Raw genomic sequence first — 19737 nt, forward strand, 5'->3', positions numbered from 1 at the left:
ACCTACTGAAAAGACCCTCAAAATAATATAGTATATTCCTCTTCTACTTGCATACATTATCCTTGTTCCGAGATTTTTTTTTTAATTTTTGATGTTCCAATTATTATATTTTACTGTGAAATTTTAATACATGTACAATATGTAAATTGCTTTCCCTTCCCTAAACCATCTTGTCCTCCCATTTGTTTGGGCCCTCCCTCCATGCAATTTAATTTAAATGTTTAAAATGAAAACACTTACTACTATCTAAGGCCCAAAAACACCAAAGACAATAGGATCTTAACAAGAAATAATATTAAGAATGTGACAATACTTAGCATTTACAATTATGAAATTATTTGAATCATCCAGTTCATGGATTTTGCAATTTGATTTTCCTTTGTCTTTACCATCATTTTGACGTTTTGAGTAAGCTACCTGTGATCTAGGACACACATTTAAAGATGAACATAGGGTGCTTAACACAGAAAGGAAAGCAATAATGGCAGTAATCACAATGTTAAACTCACAGCAATGCATTTCTCACACATTGTCAGTCCCAGTAGAAGCAAAAAAGGTCCCTAGAGTTAGACTTACAATCTTACCTTGGACCAGTTGATTCTTTTCATGGATACTTCTGGCTTATATAGTTTTTTCTGCTTCATTCCAAATGGTAGCTCAATTGGTACTGATGGGGGAAGGTGAAATCCTCCAGGGGGTGGTACTGGAGGAGGGCCTCCAAACAGGGGTGATGGTAGTGGTGGTGCAATACCAAGAATTCCAGGTAACGGTGGCGGAGGAGGAGGAGGAGGTACTCCTGGAAGTGGAGGAGGTGGTGGTGGTGGAGGAGGAGGAGGAGGAGGTGGTGGGCATGGCCCAACAGATGACAGTGGAGTTGCTGGAGATGGTGCATGTAGGCCTGAAACTGCAGATGGATCTCCCTGAAACACAAACAAGTTTAAATGTTTCCAGAAATGTATAACACAAAGTATGCACATCTGTTAGGAGTTAGGATTTAAGACTTTATATACCTTTCTAAACTTTCAAGATTATACATTTTATCAGTATAAATAAAGACTTTTTGGTATACACAGTTTAGTCCTGCAGACAATGACTATTTCTGCTAACATTAATAAAAGGAAAATTTGCAGTTTGTAAGATTTTTATGAAAAGCTCTTATAGAATGAAACACTACCTTTCACTATAAACATAGCCAAAGAAATATGAAATATGGCTTAAAACTGTTAACCTAGCTTATTAAAATTTGATTAAAGTATGACAAGGTCATGGATTCAAATCCCTTGGGTGTCAATTAGTCTAATAGAGAGTATTTCACAGTACCAATAATTTAGCTGTCTCCACATAAAAGTGACTAATACTAAGTAGAATCCATTTGCATAGTAATATAAGCATATCAACATTTTACATTATTGGTTCCATTTGTGTTTATTATAACCTTGTAACATAGATAGGACATTTAATCTTTATCTCAATGCTTATAGATGAGGAAACTAAACGCAAAAACATTACCTTAACACTGAGTATATAAGTCATTTACTGGTGTGCTTGCCTTACATACAGGAAACCCCAAGTTTGAACCTAGATACTATGAAAAGATGTCTGTAATGACTAATCAATAAAGCACAGTGGAAAACATGAGGATCTACATTTGAATGTGATTCTTCTCTTTCACTTCTGCTCTCTTCATGAAAGAGTTTCATTTGTCACAGAAATTCACTCATACACAGAGTTCATGAGAAGAAAATACCTCGGTTCTAATGTCAAAAACTAACTTCAACATTGTTCTCCACTGGCAGTTAATTACAGATGAATAACTTAAGAATTTTAACTTAAGTAAATATATACTCTAGAAGATTGAAGCCTCTCAGCACCAAATCATGTTTATCCTCATTGAATAATTAAAATTTAAATAATAAAACTGAGATATAATATAGCAGTGTAGTTGATACTGCTTGCTAGGTCACGCTGGCCCAACCTGGAATATATAGAAAATTTCAGACTATCCTGGGTCATGTTGTGAGAGTGTACCAAAAAAAAAATAGAGAGAGAGAGAGAACAAAAAGGAAAGAAGGGGGCTCACCATCATCTGTGAGTAGATAAGTATAAGCAAGAGATGGCTTTTCTAACATACACAAAACAAACATAAAAGGTACTGCAGATAGCCAGGCATGGTGGAATGCATCTTTAATTCCAGCACTTGGAAGGCAGATGTAGAGGGTTTTCTGTGAGTTCAAGACAATCCTGGACTGCACAGAGAACCAGGCTCTCCAGGGCTACAAAATGAGAACCTGTCTGAAAAGTAAACTTGAAAACAACAAAAGGTACTTGATGGGGGAGGTCCTTCTGTGTATATGTTTCTCTTATTGGTTGATAAATAAAGTGCTTTTGGTCAATAGGAAAGCAAGACAGGTGGGACTAAGAGTCAAGGAGGATTATGGAAAATGTAGTAAAGAGATCCAGACAGGAAGTAACATAGCAGGCAGACTCAGAATATAAGCAGGGAGAAGAAGGAAATCGTCCACTTGCTCTTCCTCTTCCATCTGCTCTCTTCTATATGGAGCCACCATGTGATCCTGGAAAGATGACTTCTGCTGATGTCCTCAATAAGATAAATCTTATCTCATGGGATCAGAACTCCACCAGCAGGCTCCAGCACACCCAGAGACTGACAAAGCCCTGGTAACAGTTCCGCTTCCATCCAATGGCCCAGGTAGGACAGGGGCTGCTTCCGGTTCCGGTTCCCCTGCCCTGCTCGGGAATACCTGACACCTGGGGGAAGTGCACGGGATTCGAACTAACACAAAATATCCGGGAAATATTGGACACCATGAAAAGACCAAACCTAAGAATAATAGGTATAGAAGAAGGTAAAGAAATCCAACTCAAAGGCTAAGAAAACATATTCAACAAAATCATAGAAGAAAACTTTCCCAACCTAAAGAAGCATGCCAATGGAAGTACAAGAAGCCTACAGACACCAAATAGACTCGACCAAAAAAAAAAAAAAAAAATACCTCCTCGCCACATAATAATCAAAATCCCAAACATACAGAATGAAGAGAAATTATTAAGAGCAGCAAAGGAAAACGGTCAAGTAACATATAAAGGCAAACCTATCAGAATTACACCTACATTTTCCATAGAATCTCTGAAAGCCAAAAGGTCCTGGATAGATATTCTACCTACACTAAGAGACAATGGATGCCAGCGGAGACTACTATACCCAGCAAAGCTTTCAATAAATATAAATGGAGAAAACAAGATATTCCATGACAAAACCAGATTCAAACAATATATATCAACCAATCCAGCCCCACACAAAGTTCTGGAAGGAAAACTGCAACTCAAGGAAGTTAACTACAACCAAAAAAATATAGGCGATAGACAATCCCACTTTACCAACAGAGAAAAGAAAAAAGGAATGGAAAGCCACACGTAATTTCACCACGACCACCAAATCCAAAACAAACAAGAATGATCAATCAATGGTCATTAAAATCCCTCAAAATTAATTGTCTTAACTCACCCATAAAAAGACACATGTTAGCAGAATGGATAAGAAGAAAGAATCCAAGCTTCTGCAGCATAAAAGAAACACACCTCAACTTCAAAGACATACAGTACCTAAGAATTAAAGGTTGGGAAAAGATTTTCCAATTAAATGGACCCAAGAAAAAAGCAGAAGTACCAATCCTAATATCCAACAAATTGGACTTTTAACTAAAATCACTCAAAAGAGATGAATAAGGTCACTTACAACTCATCACAGGAGAAATCCATCAGGATGAAGTCTTATTTCTGAACATTTATGCCCCAAATAAAAAGGCATCCCCATTTATAAAGAAACATTGCTAAAACTCAAATCACACATAAAACCGCACACACTTATAGTGGGAGACTTCAACACCCCACACTCACCACTGGACAGAAACACCAGACAGAAGCTTAACAAAGAAACAAAGGAACTAATAGAAGTTATGGCCCAATTGGGCTTAACAGACAAATATAGAACATTCCATCCAAATAAAAAACAAAATACATTCTTCTCAGCACCACATGGAACCTTCTCTAAAATAGACCACATACTTTGCAACATACTAAACCTCAACAGGAACTAAAAAATTAAAATAACCACCTGTATCTTATCAGAAAACCATGCTTTAAAGTTAGAATTCAACAACAGCATGATTTGCAGAAAACCAACAAACAAATGGAAATTCAGTAACGCCCAATTGCACAATTCCTGGGCCCAGGAAGAAATTTAAAAAATATGAAATTAAACATTTCCTAGAATTTAATGAGAAAGTGGACACAACATCCCCAAACTTATGGGACACTTTGAAAGCAGAGTTAAGAGGAAAATTCATAGCACTAAATGCCCACATGAAGAAACAGGAGAATAATCACACTAGAGAATTAACAGCACAACTGAAAGCTCTAGAACACAAAGAAGTCAATACACTCCGGAGGACTAAACACCAGGAAATAATCCAATTGAGGGCTGAAATCAATAAAGTGGAAACTAGGAGAATAATACAAAGAATCAATGAAACAAAGAGCTGATTCTTTTAGAAGATTAACAAGACAGAAAAACCTTTATCCAAACTTACCAAAAGAAAGAGGGTGAACATACAAATTAATAAAATCAGGAATGAAAAGAAGGACATAACAACAGACACAGAGGAAATTCAGAGAATCATCAAGTAATACTTCGAAAACCTGTATTCCTCAAAATTCGAAAATATATAGCAAATGAAAAATTTTCTGGACAGATTTCACTTACCAAATTAAATCCAGAACAGATAAGCATCTTAAAAAGACCTATAACCAATAATGTAATAGAAGCAGTCATCAAAAGCCTCCCAACAACAACAACAAAAAAAAAAACCCCAGGACCAGATGGATTCAGTGCAGAATTCTACCAGAAATACAAGAAACAGAAAATACCAATTCTCCTCAAAGTATTCCACACAAGAGAAGCAGAAGTGTCATTGCCAAACTCTTTTTACCAGGCTTCAATAACCTTGATACCCAAGCCACACAAAGACACAACTAAGAAAGAGAACTACAGACCAATATCCCTCATGAACATTGAAGCAAAAATGCTCAATAAAATACTGGCAAATCGATTAAAAGAACATATCAGAGAAACCATCCACCATGAGCAAGTAGGCTTCATCCAAGGGATGCAAGGATGGTTCAACATAAGAAAATCCATCAATGTAATCCACCATATGAACAAACTGAAAAAGAAAAACCACATGATCATCTCGCTAGAAGCTGCAAAGCCTTTGACAAAATCCAACATCCCTTCACCATAAAATTCTTGGAGACAACAGGAATAACAGGAACATAACTAAACATGATAAAAGCAATCTACAGCAAGTCAAAAGCCAACATCAAATTAAATGGAATGAAACTCAATGCAATTCCTCTAAAATCGGGGTCAAGACAAGGCTGTCCACTCTCTCCACACCTCTTCAATATTGTCCTTGAAGTTCTAGTTAGAGGAATAAGACAACAAAAGGAGATCAGGGGATACAAATCAGAAAGGAAGAAGTCAAATTTTCACTATTTGGAGAAGATATGATAGTCTACATAAGTGACCTGAAAAACTCTACCATGGAACTCCTACCGCTGATAAACACATTCAGTAAAGTGGCAGGATACAAGATTAACTCAAAAAAAATCTGTAGATGACACATTCATGGAGAAAGAAATCACAGAAACATCACTCTTTACAATTGCCACAAACAACATAAAATACCTTGGGCTAACGCTAGCCAAAAAAGTGAAAGACCTGTACCATAAGAATTGTGAGTCATTAAAGAAAGAAATTAAAGAAGATGCTAGAAAATGGAAGGATCCCCCCAAGTTCTTGGATAGGTAGGATCGGCAGAGTAAAAAACGGCAATCTGCCAAAAGCAATCTACAGATTAAATGCAGTCACAATCAAAATCACAACACAATTTTTCACAGACCCTGAAAGAACAGTTATCAACTTTATATGGAAAAACAACAGATGAGGATAGCCAAAACAACAATGTACAATAAAGGAACTTCTAGAAGCATCATCATCCCTAACTTCAAGCTCTATTTCAGAGATATAATCCTGGAAACAGCTTGGTATTGGCAAAAAATAGACAGGTAGACCAATGGAATAGAGTTGAAAACCCTGATACTAACCCACACACCTACAAACACTTGATTTTTACAAAGAAACTAAATTTATAGGATGGAATAAGGAAAGCATCTTCAACAAATGGAGCTGGCATAACTGGATGCTGGAATGTAGAAGACTGCAGATAGATCTATGTCTATCGCCATGCACAAAACTTAAGTCCAAATGGATCAAAAACCTCAGCAAAAGTCCAGCCACACTGAACCTATTAGAAGACAAAGTGGAAAATACCCTAGAATTTATTGGTACAGGAGACTGCATCCTGAACATTACACAGGTAGCACAGACACTGAGACCAATAATTGATAAATGGGACCTCCTGAAACTGAGAAGCTTCTGTAAGGTTAAGGACACAGACAGTAAGACAAAACAGCAGCCCACAGACTGGGAAAAGATATTCACCAACCCACATCTGACAGACGGCTGAACTCCAAAATATAAAATGAACTCAAGAAGCTAGTCTCCAAGACACCAAATAATCCAATTAAAAAGTGGGGTAAAGAACTAAATAGACAATTCTCAATACAACAATCTAAAATGGCTGAAAGGCACATAAGAAAGTGTTCAATGTCCTTAGCCATCAGGGAAATGCAAATCAAAACAACTCTGAGATACCATCTTACTCCTGTTAGAATGGCCAAAATCAAAAACACCAATGACAGTTTATGCACGAGAAGATGTGGAGAATGGGTAAACTACTCAACTGCTGGTGGGAGTGCCAACTTGTACAGCCACTTTGGAAATCAGTATGGCGACTCCTCAGTCTACCACAAGATCCAGCAATCGCACTCTTAGGCATATAGCCAAAAGAAACACATTCATACAACAAGGACATCTGTTCAACAATGTTCATAGCAGCATTATTTGTAATAGCTACAACCTGGTAGCAACCTAGATGTCCCTCACCTGAAGAACGGATAGAGAAAATATGGTACATTTACACAATGGAGTACTACTCAGCAGTAAAAAGCAATGGAATCTTGAAATTTGCAGGAAAATGGATAGAACTAGAAGAATCCATTTTGAGCAAGGTAACCCAAACACAGAAAGACAAACATGTTATGTACTGACTCATATGTGTGTTTTAGACATAGAGTAAAGGGTTACCAGCCTACAATTCATACTGCCAGAGGAGCTAGTAAAAAAGGAAAACCCTAAGAGAGACATATATGGTCCTCCAGAGAAGGGGAAAGGGGCAAGATCTCCTGAGCAAATTGGGAGCAAGGGAGGAGGGGGGAGCTATGAGAATGAGAAGGGGGAAGAAGAGGGATGAGGAGGACATGATGGAGCAAAAAGGTTGACTCATTGGAAGAATAGAAGAAAACAAGAAAGGAGATACCATAATAGAGGGAGAAATTTTAGGTTTACAGAGAATTCAGGCACAAGAGAAAGGTCTGGAGATCCACAAAGATGACACCAGCTAACAATCTAAGCAACAGAGGAGAGGCTACCTTAAATGCCCTCCCCTGATAATGAGATTGATGACTGACTTATATGCCATCCTATAGCCTTCATCCAGAAGCTGGTGGAAGTAGAAGCAGACACCTACAACTAGTCACTGAACTGAACTGGAATCCAGTTGCATAGAAGGATGAGTGATGAGCAAGTGGTCCAGACCAGGCTGGTGAAACCCACAGAAACAGCTGACCTGAACAATGGGGAACTCTTGGTCCCCAGACTGATAGATAGGAAACCAGCATGGGACTGATCCAGACCCCAGGAATGTGGGTTTCAGTGAAGAGACCTCAGAAATATATGGGACCTCCTGTAGTATTTCAGTACTTACCCCTAGCACAGGTGTGGACATTGGGAGCCCAATCCACATAGAAGGATACTCCATGAACCAAGACACACGGGGGTGGTCCTAGGCCCTAGCCCAAAGGATATGACAGACTTTGATGAGCCCTATGGGGCTCACCCTTCTTGGGGAGCAGAAAGTATATGTGATAGATAGGGGTTTTGTTGGGGGGGCGGTAGAGGAGGAGGAGAGGGAGAGGGAACTGGGATTGACATGTTAAACCATCTTGTTTCTAATTCACATAAAAAAGAAACCAATTTGCCAGCAGCATTTTAAACTATTATAAGACTCTGTGTGATATTCTGCGTGTACATGTGGCTGTGGGGCTTGGGTAGATGGAGTAAAGGCTTATCATTACAGGTACTGTGGTCAAATGTGTCAGGGAAGGGCATGAGTTAAGAGAGGTGTCTTCAATGTATGGTATCTCACCATATTTAATATGTTAACAAGTGTTTCAAATCTCTGAGTATTTTATGTTTATCCAATTTAGTGGCCTATGGAATATTTTCTTTGTGCAAAATCATTAAATATCTCTAAGTAATGTGTTTTAATGTTGGCAGAATGAAAAGGATTGGCCAATATGTTACAGATCTCATGAAAGGAAGGGAAATTGAACAGCAATAGAGGTTGTTGTAACTAGGTGAATAGTCCGAGTCTATGCTGCAAAGGGAGTTAAGTATAAGACATCCCATGTCAGAAGGGTTTAGATATTTGTGGTAGAGATTTTCTTTAATCCCATATACAACAGGCAAGCAGTGTATAAAATAAATCCTCCAGTTATAACAATTAAGACAATGTTTTGTGGGGATTAATTGACATAAAAGTATGAACTTGAAGAGGAAAAGACTATAGACAATAAGAAAATTAGGATACAACTATTATAGTTCAATCAAGGTGTAATGAGAGTGGACCTGAAGGGATTGGGGTCCTGATGAAAAGGTGAAAAAAGTCACTGGAATAATTTAAATAAAATAACTAATTTCATTTGTCAAGAGCAGGGCAAGAAACAAATCAAACTTCAGCCTTAAAAAAAGTGACCAATTTTAAAACAAGTCGAAATGGAGACTAAGGTAGCTTAAGGAAACTGAAAAGATCAAAAATATTGAATTTTAGTTCAATACAAAAGACATGCCTATGAGGACAGCTGGAAATGCAAGATAGACTCAAATGTCTTGACATACAATAAAAGATGATATATGAGCATATGAAACTGAGTTGGACATTTGTGCAAGGAAGTACAAAGCAGAGAAAAATGCCAAGGGCAGAGAGAAAACAGATACCTCACAATCAGAGAATGAGAAAAGGAGAGAAACAAAGTTCTCAGACACACAGAAAGGGAAGTAGAATAAAACTGACAGGAGAAACAAAGACTTAAATAGTAGATATGAATGATACTGGCTATGGGTATCAGAAAGCTACCACCATAAATACTTTGCAGCTTACCAGTGACTTAGGAAGTAATTTCTCGGTATATTTTTTGGGACACACATAGTGAATCATGTACCTACTGGACATTATCTATTTAAAGGTAGTCTCTTCAAATTCATATTATTCTTTTAAGCCACAAAATGTGTAGAGATTACACTTAATTTTAAAGTTTAGACATCTTACTAAGTGTTTTTCTGTGCAGGGGAATTTAGGTAGAAATAACGTGTATAGACTTTGAATGGAAGATAGTCTAGATATAAGATCTCAAGAAGTCTTTTGGTTAATTAAAATTCATGAGCATTTCTATATTCTTTTTGAAAGAAAATACTATGCACTCAATTTTTCAAATCATCATGAAAATTTCATGTCATAAACAGTTTGGCTTGGATAATGTATTCTGCTAAAATTATTCAGTGCAGTTCGAGCAAATGAAACCTCTATTTATTTCCAAACCTTAAAATGATTTACTAATGGAAAAATAAAATCTGTACCCTTTTCAACTAATATGTGAAACTGTCAACAACAACCAAAAAGTCTGTGATCACAGTTTTCCCACTGACTAACAAGATAGTTTTCTAGCCACAAATTCACTGTGACCAAAGTCTACACTTTCTTCCATTACCTGTAGTCTAAGTTGCTGGATTTCTGTTTCCAGTTCTTTGATTTTTTCGTCTCTTTTCTGAAGCTCTGCTTGAGCTTCCTGTCGAGCTGTGAATTCTTCATCAAACTGCAATGACCATGATTAGAAATGTACGGTTATTGATACTTATTGGGGTAAGATTTAAAGGACATTATATAGTAATTATGTAGCATGGGTTTTGCTATGCTGCATTCACAGATCACTCTGAGAGATAAAGGTCTTTCTCTGAAAAACTAAGAAGCCACTTGCAGAAATTTTACTTTTTAGAAAAACTGGGGGAAAAAAAGGGGTGGATAATGAAGCGTCTGTTCACATGTAATGGAAAGTTTATTATAGAAAATTCAATTGTGGAATTAATATTGTTTATTAATAATTTGCCCATATTTAATGCATTTTCAATTTCTTAAGCATATTTAATCTTAAAAACAATCGCATTTTTGAAATGATCGGATGTATGTACATTAACACAAAATGGACTGGGAGATTATTGTTGCCATAAACCTCATTGCTTAGCATCCAAAAAGAGGTGCTTCATAAAATCTGACTGCACAATGATATACACTGAAATTCTACTCTCTATCAGATGGTTTAAAAAAGTCCTCTCTAAACAATTCAAGAAAGGAAAATGAGGGAAGAAAATATGGTTCCAAGGGCAGAGGTGCTTGTGCCAAGGCATAACAACCTGAGTTTGATCCTTGAACCCCATAAGATGGCAGGATAAAACTGCATCCTTTGACCTCGCCACATGGGCAGACACACAATAGTAGTATGTGGACACATGCACAAGCATGTGTGCATATGTGGATGGACCAGAATAAATCAGTAATTGCATAATACATCCAAGAAAAAAGAAGACAAAAGGTGTGAAAAGTAAAAATATGGGGTACTAAAGATACCAACTCTCCAAAAGGTGGAAGTACACTTCCTGCATCATGTCCTAGCTCTTACCTCAGTCATTACCCTAAACAGATGTAAGTTGAGCAACATATTTACAAAAATTCTGTACAGGTCTCACTACAGAATGCTACTTTTTATTGTCGATGTCAACTCAAATAATTTTATGTCTGTAGATAATCCCAACAAAATTATTTGTTTCTAAAATTGATAAATCTTACCATCCAAGACTGTCATTTAAAGAGTATGAAATATAGAGCAACACATTCTCTGTTAGTAAATATTCATCCCCCTACTAAACATGAGCTTTGGATATTAGAGAATGCTAAGGTAAGTCATAAAGTTAAAGAATGAGCAATATGTAAGAGCTGTGTCTTGTTGTCAGATGGCTGAACACTGGGGATCTTTTTTGCATTTGTTTCAATATTCTCTGAAGCCAAAAAGAGAAAGATACTCTAGTAATTATTAACAGGGGGAGCTAGGAAGAAGGACAGAGAGTAAAGAGGGAAGAGAGAGAGGAAAACTTGAAAACTTGATTAAACAGTTATAAAATTGTATATAGGATTTCATCAAATAAGAAAAGGTATATTCCCACTCTTAGGAATATACCCAAAAGAAGCACATTCATACAACACTGACATCTGTTCAACGATGTTCATAGCAGCACTATTTCTAATAGCCAGAACCTGGAAGAAACATAGATGCCCCTCAACTGAAGAATGGATAGAGAAAATGTGGTACATTTACACATTTACACTAAACAGCACAAAAAACAAAGGAATCTTGAAATTTGCAGGAAAATGGATGGAACTAGAAGAAACCATTCTGAGACAGGTAACCCAATCGCAAAAAAGGCAAACATGGTATGTACTCAGTCATATGTGGATTTTAGACATAAAGTAAAGGATTAACAACCTACAATCTATACAGCCAGCTAGTAAACAAAGAGAATCCTAAGAGAGACATACATGGTCCTCTGGAGAAGGGGAAAGGGGCAAGATCTGCTGAACAGATTTGGAGCAAGGGAGTAGGGGGGAGGGAGGTAGGTGAATGAGATGGGGAGAAGAGGAGGGGTGAGGAGGACATGAGGGAGCAAAAAGATTGAGTCGGTGGAAGAATAGAAGAAAACAAGAAAGGAGATGCCATAACAGAGGGAGATATTTTAGGTTTACAGAGAAATCAGGCACTAGGGAAATGTCTGGAGATCTAAAAAGATGATACCAGCTAAACATCTAACCATAGAGGAGAGGCTACCTTAAATGCCCTCCCCTGATAATGAGATTGATGACTGACTTATATGCCATCCTATAGCCTTCATCCATCAGCTGGTGGAAGTAGAAGCAGACACCCAAACTAGTCACTGAACTGAACTGGAATCCAGTTTCAGAGAAGGAAACCCACAGAAACAGCTGACCTGAACAATGGGGAGCTCTTGGTCCCCAGACTGATAGCTGGGATACCAGCATGGGACTGATCCGGACCCCAGGAACAGGGGTTTCAGTGAGGAGACCTTGGAAATCTACAGGACCTCCTGCAGTAGTTCAGTAATTATCCCGAATAGGTGTGGACTTTGGGAGCACAATCCACATACAGCGATTCTCCCTGAGCCAAGACACATGGGGGTGGGCCTAGGCCCTATCCTGAAGGATATGATAGACTGTTCTGACCCCGTATGGAAGGCCTCACCCTCCCTGGGAGGTAGAAACGATATGTGATAGGTAAGGTTTTAGTGGGGGGGGGGACTGGAAGGGGAGGGAGGAAGGGTGAAGAAACCAGGATTGACATGTAAAACAATCTTGTTTCTAATTCAAATAAAAAAAGGAAAGGTATAAAAACATATAGGAAACTGAGTCAACCAACAAAGTCAATTTCATAATGCTAACAGAAAAATCAATAAGTAAAAGAATAACCTCACAGAAAAGAAATTATGTGTGTATCATCAACATATATAGCCACTCTCAGCTGAACATTTAAAATTATTTTAATATTCTTAAATTAAATATTAAAAATAATGTTATTAAATGGAAAAATAGAAAAGATATTTTATTGAGTATTTTTGCATCAATATTCATGAGGGATACTGGTGTTTAGTTCTCTTTCTTACTTGTGTCTTTCCGTGGCTTGGGTATCAAGGTTATTGAATCCTCATAAAAAGAGTTTGGCAGTGACACTTCTGCTTCTATTGTGTGGAATACTTTGAGAATTGGTATTAACTATTCCTTGAATTTCTGGTAGAATTCTGCACTGAAATCATCTGGCCCTGGGCTTTTTCTTTTTTTCTTTTTTTTTGGTTGGAGACTTTTTTTCTTTGACATATTTTTATTTCCTTTTTATTTAATTTTTACAAAATTATAATTTCACATGTCAATCCTTTCTCCTTTTCCCCCTGCCCCCCCAACCAGCCTCCTTTCCCTCCCCACCTCTGCTCCCCATGGAGGGTAAGGCCCTTGACAGGGGCTCCCCAAATTCCACAACATCATCCTGGGCCAGGCCTAGGCTCTCTGGTTAGGAGAATTTTGATGACTGCTTCTATTTCATTATTGGTTATAGGTCTATTCAAGTTGCTTACCTGTTGTTGATTTCATTTTGGTAAGTGAAATCTATCCAGAAAATTGTCCATTTCCTTTACGTTTTCGAATTTTGAGAAAATGTGGTACATCTACACAATGGAGTACTACTCAGCAGAAAAAAAACAAAGGAATCTTGAAATTTGCAGGAAAATGGATGGAACTAGAAGAAACCATTCTGAGCAAGGTAATCCAATCCCAAAAAGGCAAACATGGTATGTACTCACTCATATATGGATTTTAGACTTAGAGTAAAGGATTACCAGCCTACTATTCACACTGCCAGAGAAGCTAGTAAACAAGGAGGACCCAAGAGAGAAATACAAGGTCCCCTGGAGAAGGGGAAAGGGACAAGATCTCCTGAGCAAATTGGGAGCAAGGGAGGAGAGAGGAGGGAGCTAGGAGAATGAGAAGGGGAGAAGAAGAGGGAAGAGGAGGACATAATGGAGCAAAAAGGTTGAGTCAGGGGAAGAATAGAAGAAAACAAGAAAGGAGTTGCCATAATAGAGGGAGAAATTTTAGGTTTACAGAGAATTCAGGCACTAGGGAAATGTCTGTAGACCTACAAAGATGACACTAACTAACAATGTAAGCAAAAGAGGAGAGGCTACCTTAAATGCCCTCCCCTGATGATGAGATTGATGACTGATTTCTATGTCACCCGATAACCCTCATCCAGCAGCCTGTGGAAGTAGAAGCAGACAGACACCCACACATAATTACTGAACTGAACTGGAATCCAGTAGCAGAGAAGAACGAGTGATGAGCAAAGGGGTCCAGTCCAGGCTGGTGAAACCCACAGAAACAGTTGACCTGAACAATGGGGAACTCTTGGTTCCCAGACTGATAGCTGGGATATCAACATGGGACTGATCCAGACCCCAGGAACGTGGGTTTCAGTGAGGAAACCTCGGAAATCTACAGGACTTCCTGTAGTAGTTCAGTACTTATTCCTAGCATAGGTGTGGACTTTGGGAGCTCATTCCACATAGAGGAATACCCCCTGAGCCAAGACACACGGGAGTGGGCCTAGGCCCTATCCCAAAGGATATGATAGGCTCTGATGACCCCCTATGGAAGGCCTCACCCTCCCTGGGGAACAGAAAGGATATGTGATAGGTAGGGTTTTAGTTGCAGGGGTGGTGGTGGATGAGGAGTAGAGGGGGTGGGAACTGGGATTGACATGTAAAACCATCTTATATTTAATTCAAATAAAAAATAAGGGGAAATGGGCAAAAATTTAATGAAAACAAAACAACAACAACAAAGAAAAAATAAGACAAGGTTGAGCTTATATCTAAATGAAATTATAATGTAAAGACTATACTCATTCAATTCACTTATAAACACAGAACAAAGGAAGAATTTAAAGTTCAAACAAGCCTACCCAGAGTAACAACATCATATAATGAATGAATTAGAAAATTCCAAGTAGTCTAAAGAAAAAGAAATGAGGAGACAAGAAAAGAGAATAGATTCCAACTTTAGACTGCTATCAATACCAAAACCCGTTTTATTTTCAGGACCAAAGCCAGGGCCTTATTCATGATAGAAAAACATTCTAACCACCAAACTTCATCACCAGTTCAAAAGACAGAGTTTTAAAGGGAAACTAAAACTCTCCCAGTTCCCTATGGAGTTGTGTGGTATAAGTGAATGCTAAAGAAAAGAAATGGAGGAAATTTTTTCGGTGGTTTGATTGTAACTATGTATTATTTCAGGTAGCTAATTTTATTTTATTTATCATTAAGTACAAGGCTAGTTTTTTTCTTACCTAATGAATTAAGTTGATGGGAGAGAAGGAAATAGTAACAATCATACCTTAATAGGAAATAAATCAACATTGTATAATGTTTGCTTTTAGTAGTACAATGTACTACAAAAATGAAAGGACAAGTTATAAAGTGTCATACAAAATCAAATGTTATTAAGGGTACATACTTACATACTGGGGGTTGAACTATTAATTTAAAATGCAGGACTATTATTTTGGCATTTACCTTCTTTGAAAATTCCATTGCTTTTTGCTCACTTTCTTCAACTTTTGCCTTGTTTACACAAGCATCTATTCAGATGAAGCAAAAATGATTAGAAATATTTGAGATGAAATATCTAGCTAATTATGGCTGAAAGTATATAATTCTGAAATTCTCACATGAATTATCATTAAAAGAAAATTAATCTACATTATAATATACAAATAATACCACATTTTCTTTCTTTAGTATTAAAGCAAAAACTTCAGGCATTAATAAATATCTTAGATGAAATTGTCCCTGAAATTAAAGGCGTTAATTATAATTCAACTTTTACCACTATAGAATTCATTGGAAAATCACACATTATTATATAGAGACTGGAGGCAAAAACTCCATTTTCAAGATAATGAAAACTCAAAATGATCCTCTAAAACGCTGGGGAGGATGACGCAGTGGCATTCTTCAGTTCAGGTTTTCAGGGAAAATCTTTTACTTGACTTCTGTATGTTGTAAAATGGAAGCAAACATAAAATTATTCAGGCCTAGTTAATAAACATAATGCAAAAACCTCTTTAATCTTAGATTATATCCATGTGCATTACCCCAATACTTCTCCAAAGGAAAATGAAACATATGTCTGAATTGCACATTTATATAAATGAACCATAACAGCTTTATTACAATAGTTGAACACTGGAAAGAACAAAACTGTCCACCAAGAAATGCACATTGTTTAATATTCATACATAAATACTACTTCACAATATACAGGAACAAACTATCAATAGATGAACTATAACATGGATGAATCTCAAACATATGATGCTTGATGAAACAAGATAGTCACAGAGAGTATTGCTACATGACACTAGTTGCATAAGATTTTAGTAAAGAAAACTGGTGAGAGAAAATTAAGCTAAAATAAAGTCAGTATAAGAGAGATTAGTAGGTATTTCTATTTTCAATGACACTTTTAGTGACATACCCAGTGTATGAGTAGAGTAGGGAAAAACAAGGAGAGAAGACAGCAAATTTTTAAGGAATTAATACAGCTTATGATCTTAAATACAATGATGGTTTTAAGTACACAATGCATTAATATATGTATACATTTATTAATTTATATTGTAAAGTGTAAAAAATGTACTTAAAATATATTTATTAGCTATATATATATTGATTAGCTTATATATTAAAATATAAGTAATTTTCTCCACTCAAATGTATAAGAAAGATTTTTATCAATTTTTATTGATTGTTTTATATTATTTTATATGTATGGATCTTTTTCCTGAATATATGTCTGTTCACCACATGTTTGCAGTGCCCACAAAGTCCAGAAGAGGACATAGGATCAAGCAGAGTACAGATGGTTCTGAGGTGTCATGTAGGTGATGGGTGTCCAGCCAAGGTCCACTGCAAGACCAGGAAGTATTCTTAACTCCTAAGCCCTCTCTCTGGCTACAAGTATTTAATGTGTTTCATGTTGTAAAAATGTTAGAATGTTCCATACAATCAGGAAAGTTGTATTGTCCAAAGGGGCTTTATATGGGCAATATAAGTCATAGCTGACAATGATTTTTACTTTGATTTCTATCTAAGTTCCAATGGAAGCCATTGAACAGTTTTAGAAAAGGATCTGCTATGATTTAAGAAAAAACATTTGATGTACAGAAATGTGAAATCGGCCCAGACTGGAATACTCAGGTCCAAGTGATATTCATATAGAGACCCCTGCATCTTATGGAGGAGGGTGAAGCCCTTGATAACTTTGTGTATATGTGTATTTGCATGTGGATATTCTAATGAAAGTTCCACAATAATCATCAACTTTTCAAAAACAACTAGAAGAGGTTGTAGCTCACATAGTTAAAGGTTCAAGATTTCTAAAAATATTTGGCATTTGAAATTCCTATCTTCACTGATAACAATTAACTGTGAAAAAGCAGTGAGAAAATGTCCAGCATTTACATGTGAGAATGTTCAATTAAGCTGAGTATTAAAATACATTTTTGGTGACAGAGATCAATTAGCAGATTCTTTTACAATCTTGAGGATGAGAAAACAATCTAGATGCAATAATAACAGAAAACAATAACTGAACAGTATTTCAAATAATCATGATAGATCATAACATGACATGTAGTTAGCAGATCCAATTTGAATGCAAACATAGTCAAACCTTCACAGTGCTCATTGAAAATTCAGCTTAGAAGTAGTTACATTCAAAGGCAGACATGTGCATAAAGAAAGGGCTATTTAAAATGTATTCATTTAAAAGGTAGTGATCTTGATCAGTTGATATTTGTCATTTACAGAAATCTCTAAATTGCCTATAGTAAGAAACAAAAAATTATTTATGAGAAATAATGTTAAATCTCTGACTCCTTTGTGAGTCTGTCCTCTGCAATGTAGTGAAAAATATTATATAAATGGTATTCAACAACCTTTTATTCATTAAAAACAAGCAACTTCATGCTTCATCCTAGTCAATGATAGTTTTAACCATCTATAAATACAATTACCTACTACAGAGCCATAGAGCATAACATATAGCAAAAGAGAAGCTTGTCATCACTGATCAGACTGTTACAACAATGTTTCTACATGGCATTCTTACTTGAGCTATTTTCTTTTTCATGACATTTCTTTTCTCAAATTTGAGAGCCAGTAGTAACATGTCTATAATACTGAGACTCTCCTGCACATATAACTTCCCCAATCTTTCTGTGAGGATGAACTGAACTAAAAGATACTAAAGTCATGCTTTTAAACAGCAAGGCATGCACCTATTTAAAAAAAAAATCATGGATTTTTGTGACACATGACAACTAATTGTCAACTGACTATGTGGTAGTGAAATTTATCAAAAAGATTAATATATCTGAACCTATAAAGAGAATTCTTATGATTCTCAAAACAAATAGTTGTATTAGTTGAGCATCCATAACAACAAACATTTACCAGATTTTAAGAGAGTTCAGTGAGAGACCTACCCTTTCAATGTGCTCAGTATACAGAAGGTGTGACCCATGAATGGCAGTATAGAGTATAATCCATACCTATTAGGTGAGTGAGATCAATGTCTAATCTCTGCCTGTACTTGAAGTCCGGGTCCATGCCACTGCAGTGCAGCACTATCTGGGAAACACACTCCTCAATTATTTTATAATACTGTGGCCTAAAAGGAGGAGAGAAAATATTTGAGAATACTTTTCTACTTGTATCAATCAATTTTCTTATGAAGGGATAGAGAATGCTAAAAGAACTTAGTTTTTCTCCAGCACCAATAAGAAAATAATTCCACTAACATTTGCACTTCCTTAGAGAAAATATGATTAAGGCTTAAAGATGGTCTGAACATTAGGGAGCCAAATTGAGTGTGATGTGATCGACTGAAAATATGTACTGACTTAATATGCTAGTTTGCAGGGACTCATGCTTGTGTTCAAAAATACTTATCAACCCCATCTATTTATTTAAGGTATTGTTTCTAAAGTTAATGAAAATGAATAACCCCCTAGTCCTATATCTATGAGCACAGAAATAGCTCTAGACAGCCACAAGCACTCATTTTCAAAAAAAGATGAGATTCTTGGCATTAGGTGGCAAGCAATGTCTTGAATTCAGTGAAGAACATTTACTCAGGACAGTAACACCAGTTTATAAAACTGGACTGAGGCATTTCTGTTACACAGTAATGCAAAAACCTATGTATACAACATGCTTCAAAAAACATCTATTTTATGAAGCCATATACACTTAATAGGCACAGCTATAGCAGTAATTTGTGTGATTTATCAAACGTTTTAAAAACACATCACACTTCCGTAATCTCCCAAGGTAATTCTGGCCTTAATAATGATTGCTGACTGGAAAAGGAAAAATAAAAGACATTTTGCTTTTAAATTTTGTGGGAGACAAATTTTCATTGGTTAATAAATTCAACACTATTGTAGAAAAGTATTAATTCAGACAAACTACAATATAAACACCACTAACCATAGCTTGTCAACCTACTAAAAACTCTAAACCAATGAAAAAGAGATTCTAATTACCCTTCTGTGTATTTAATCATGTGGTTGTTCCTAAGACTAAGAATAAAAAGAAATACGTATTGCATGGCTAGGGATTTGAAAATCACCATCAGATCTGGAGATGAATAGTATTAGTCCTTAACCTCAGTGTGATGAGCACTCTTTGGATAACTAAGAAAAACACAACTCTTCTCTTTGAGGGGGATTTTATTA

At 36.5% G+C, this 19737-nt stretch overlaps 1 protein-coding gene across 9 annotated transcripts in view; it reads right to left on the reverse strand.

Annotated features, from left to right (window-relative positions):
• LOC100768845 (protein diaphanous homolog 2) overlaps positions 1-19737 on the reverse strand; it is a 735817-nt gene that overhangs the window by 498296 nt on the left and 217784 nt on the right. For 8 of the 9 annotated variants that reach the window (XM_027433000.2, XM_027432999.2, XM_027433004.2 and 5 more), the window contains 4 exons: positions 18550-18668; positions 15509-15573; positions 10030-10134; positions 585-920 (listed from right to left, as the gene is read on the reverse strand). In XM_027433000.2, coding sequence (XP_027288801.1) covers positions 585-920; positions 10030-10134; positions 15509-15573; positions 18550-18668 — 625 coding nt within the window. The remainder of the gene's footprint in view (positions 1-584; positions 921-10029; positions 10135-15508; positions 15574-18549; positions 18669-19737) is intronic. The other variant, XM_027433003.2, reaches the window with a different exon arrangement.

This window comes from Cricetulus griseus, chromosome X, assembly GCF_003668045.3.
Source record: "Cricetulus griseus strain 17A/GY chromosome X, alternate assembly CriGri-PICRH-1.0, whole genome shotgun sequence".
Classification (NCBI taxonomy): domain Eukaryota; kingdom Metazoa; phylum Chordata; class Mammalia; order Rodentia; family Cricetidae; genus Cricetulus; species Cricetulus griseus.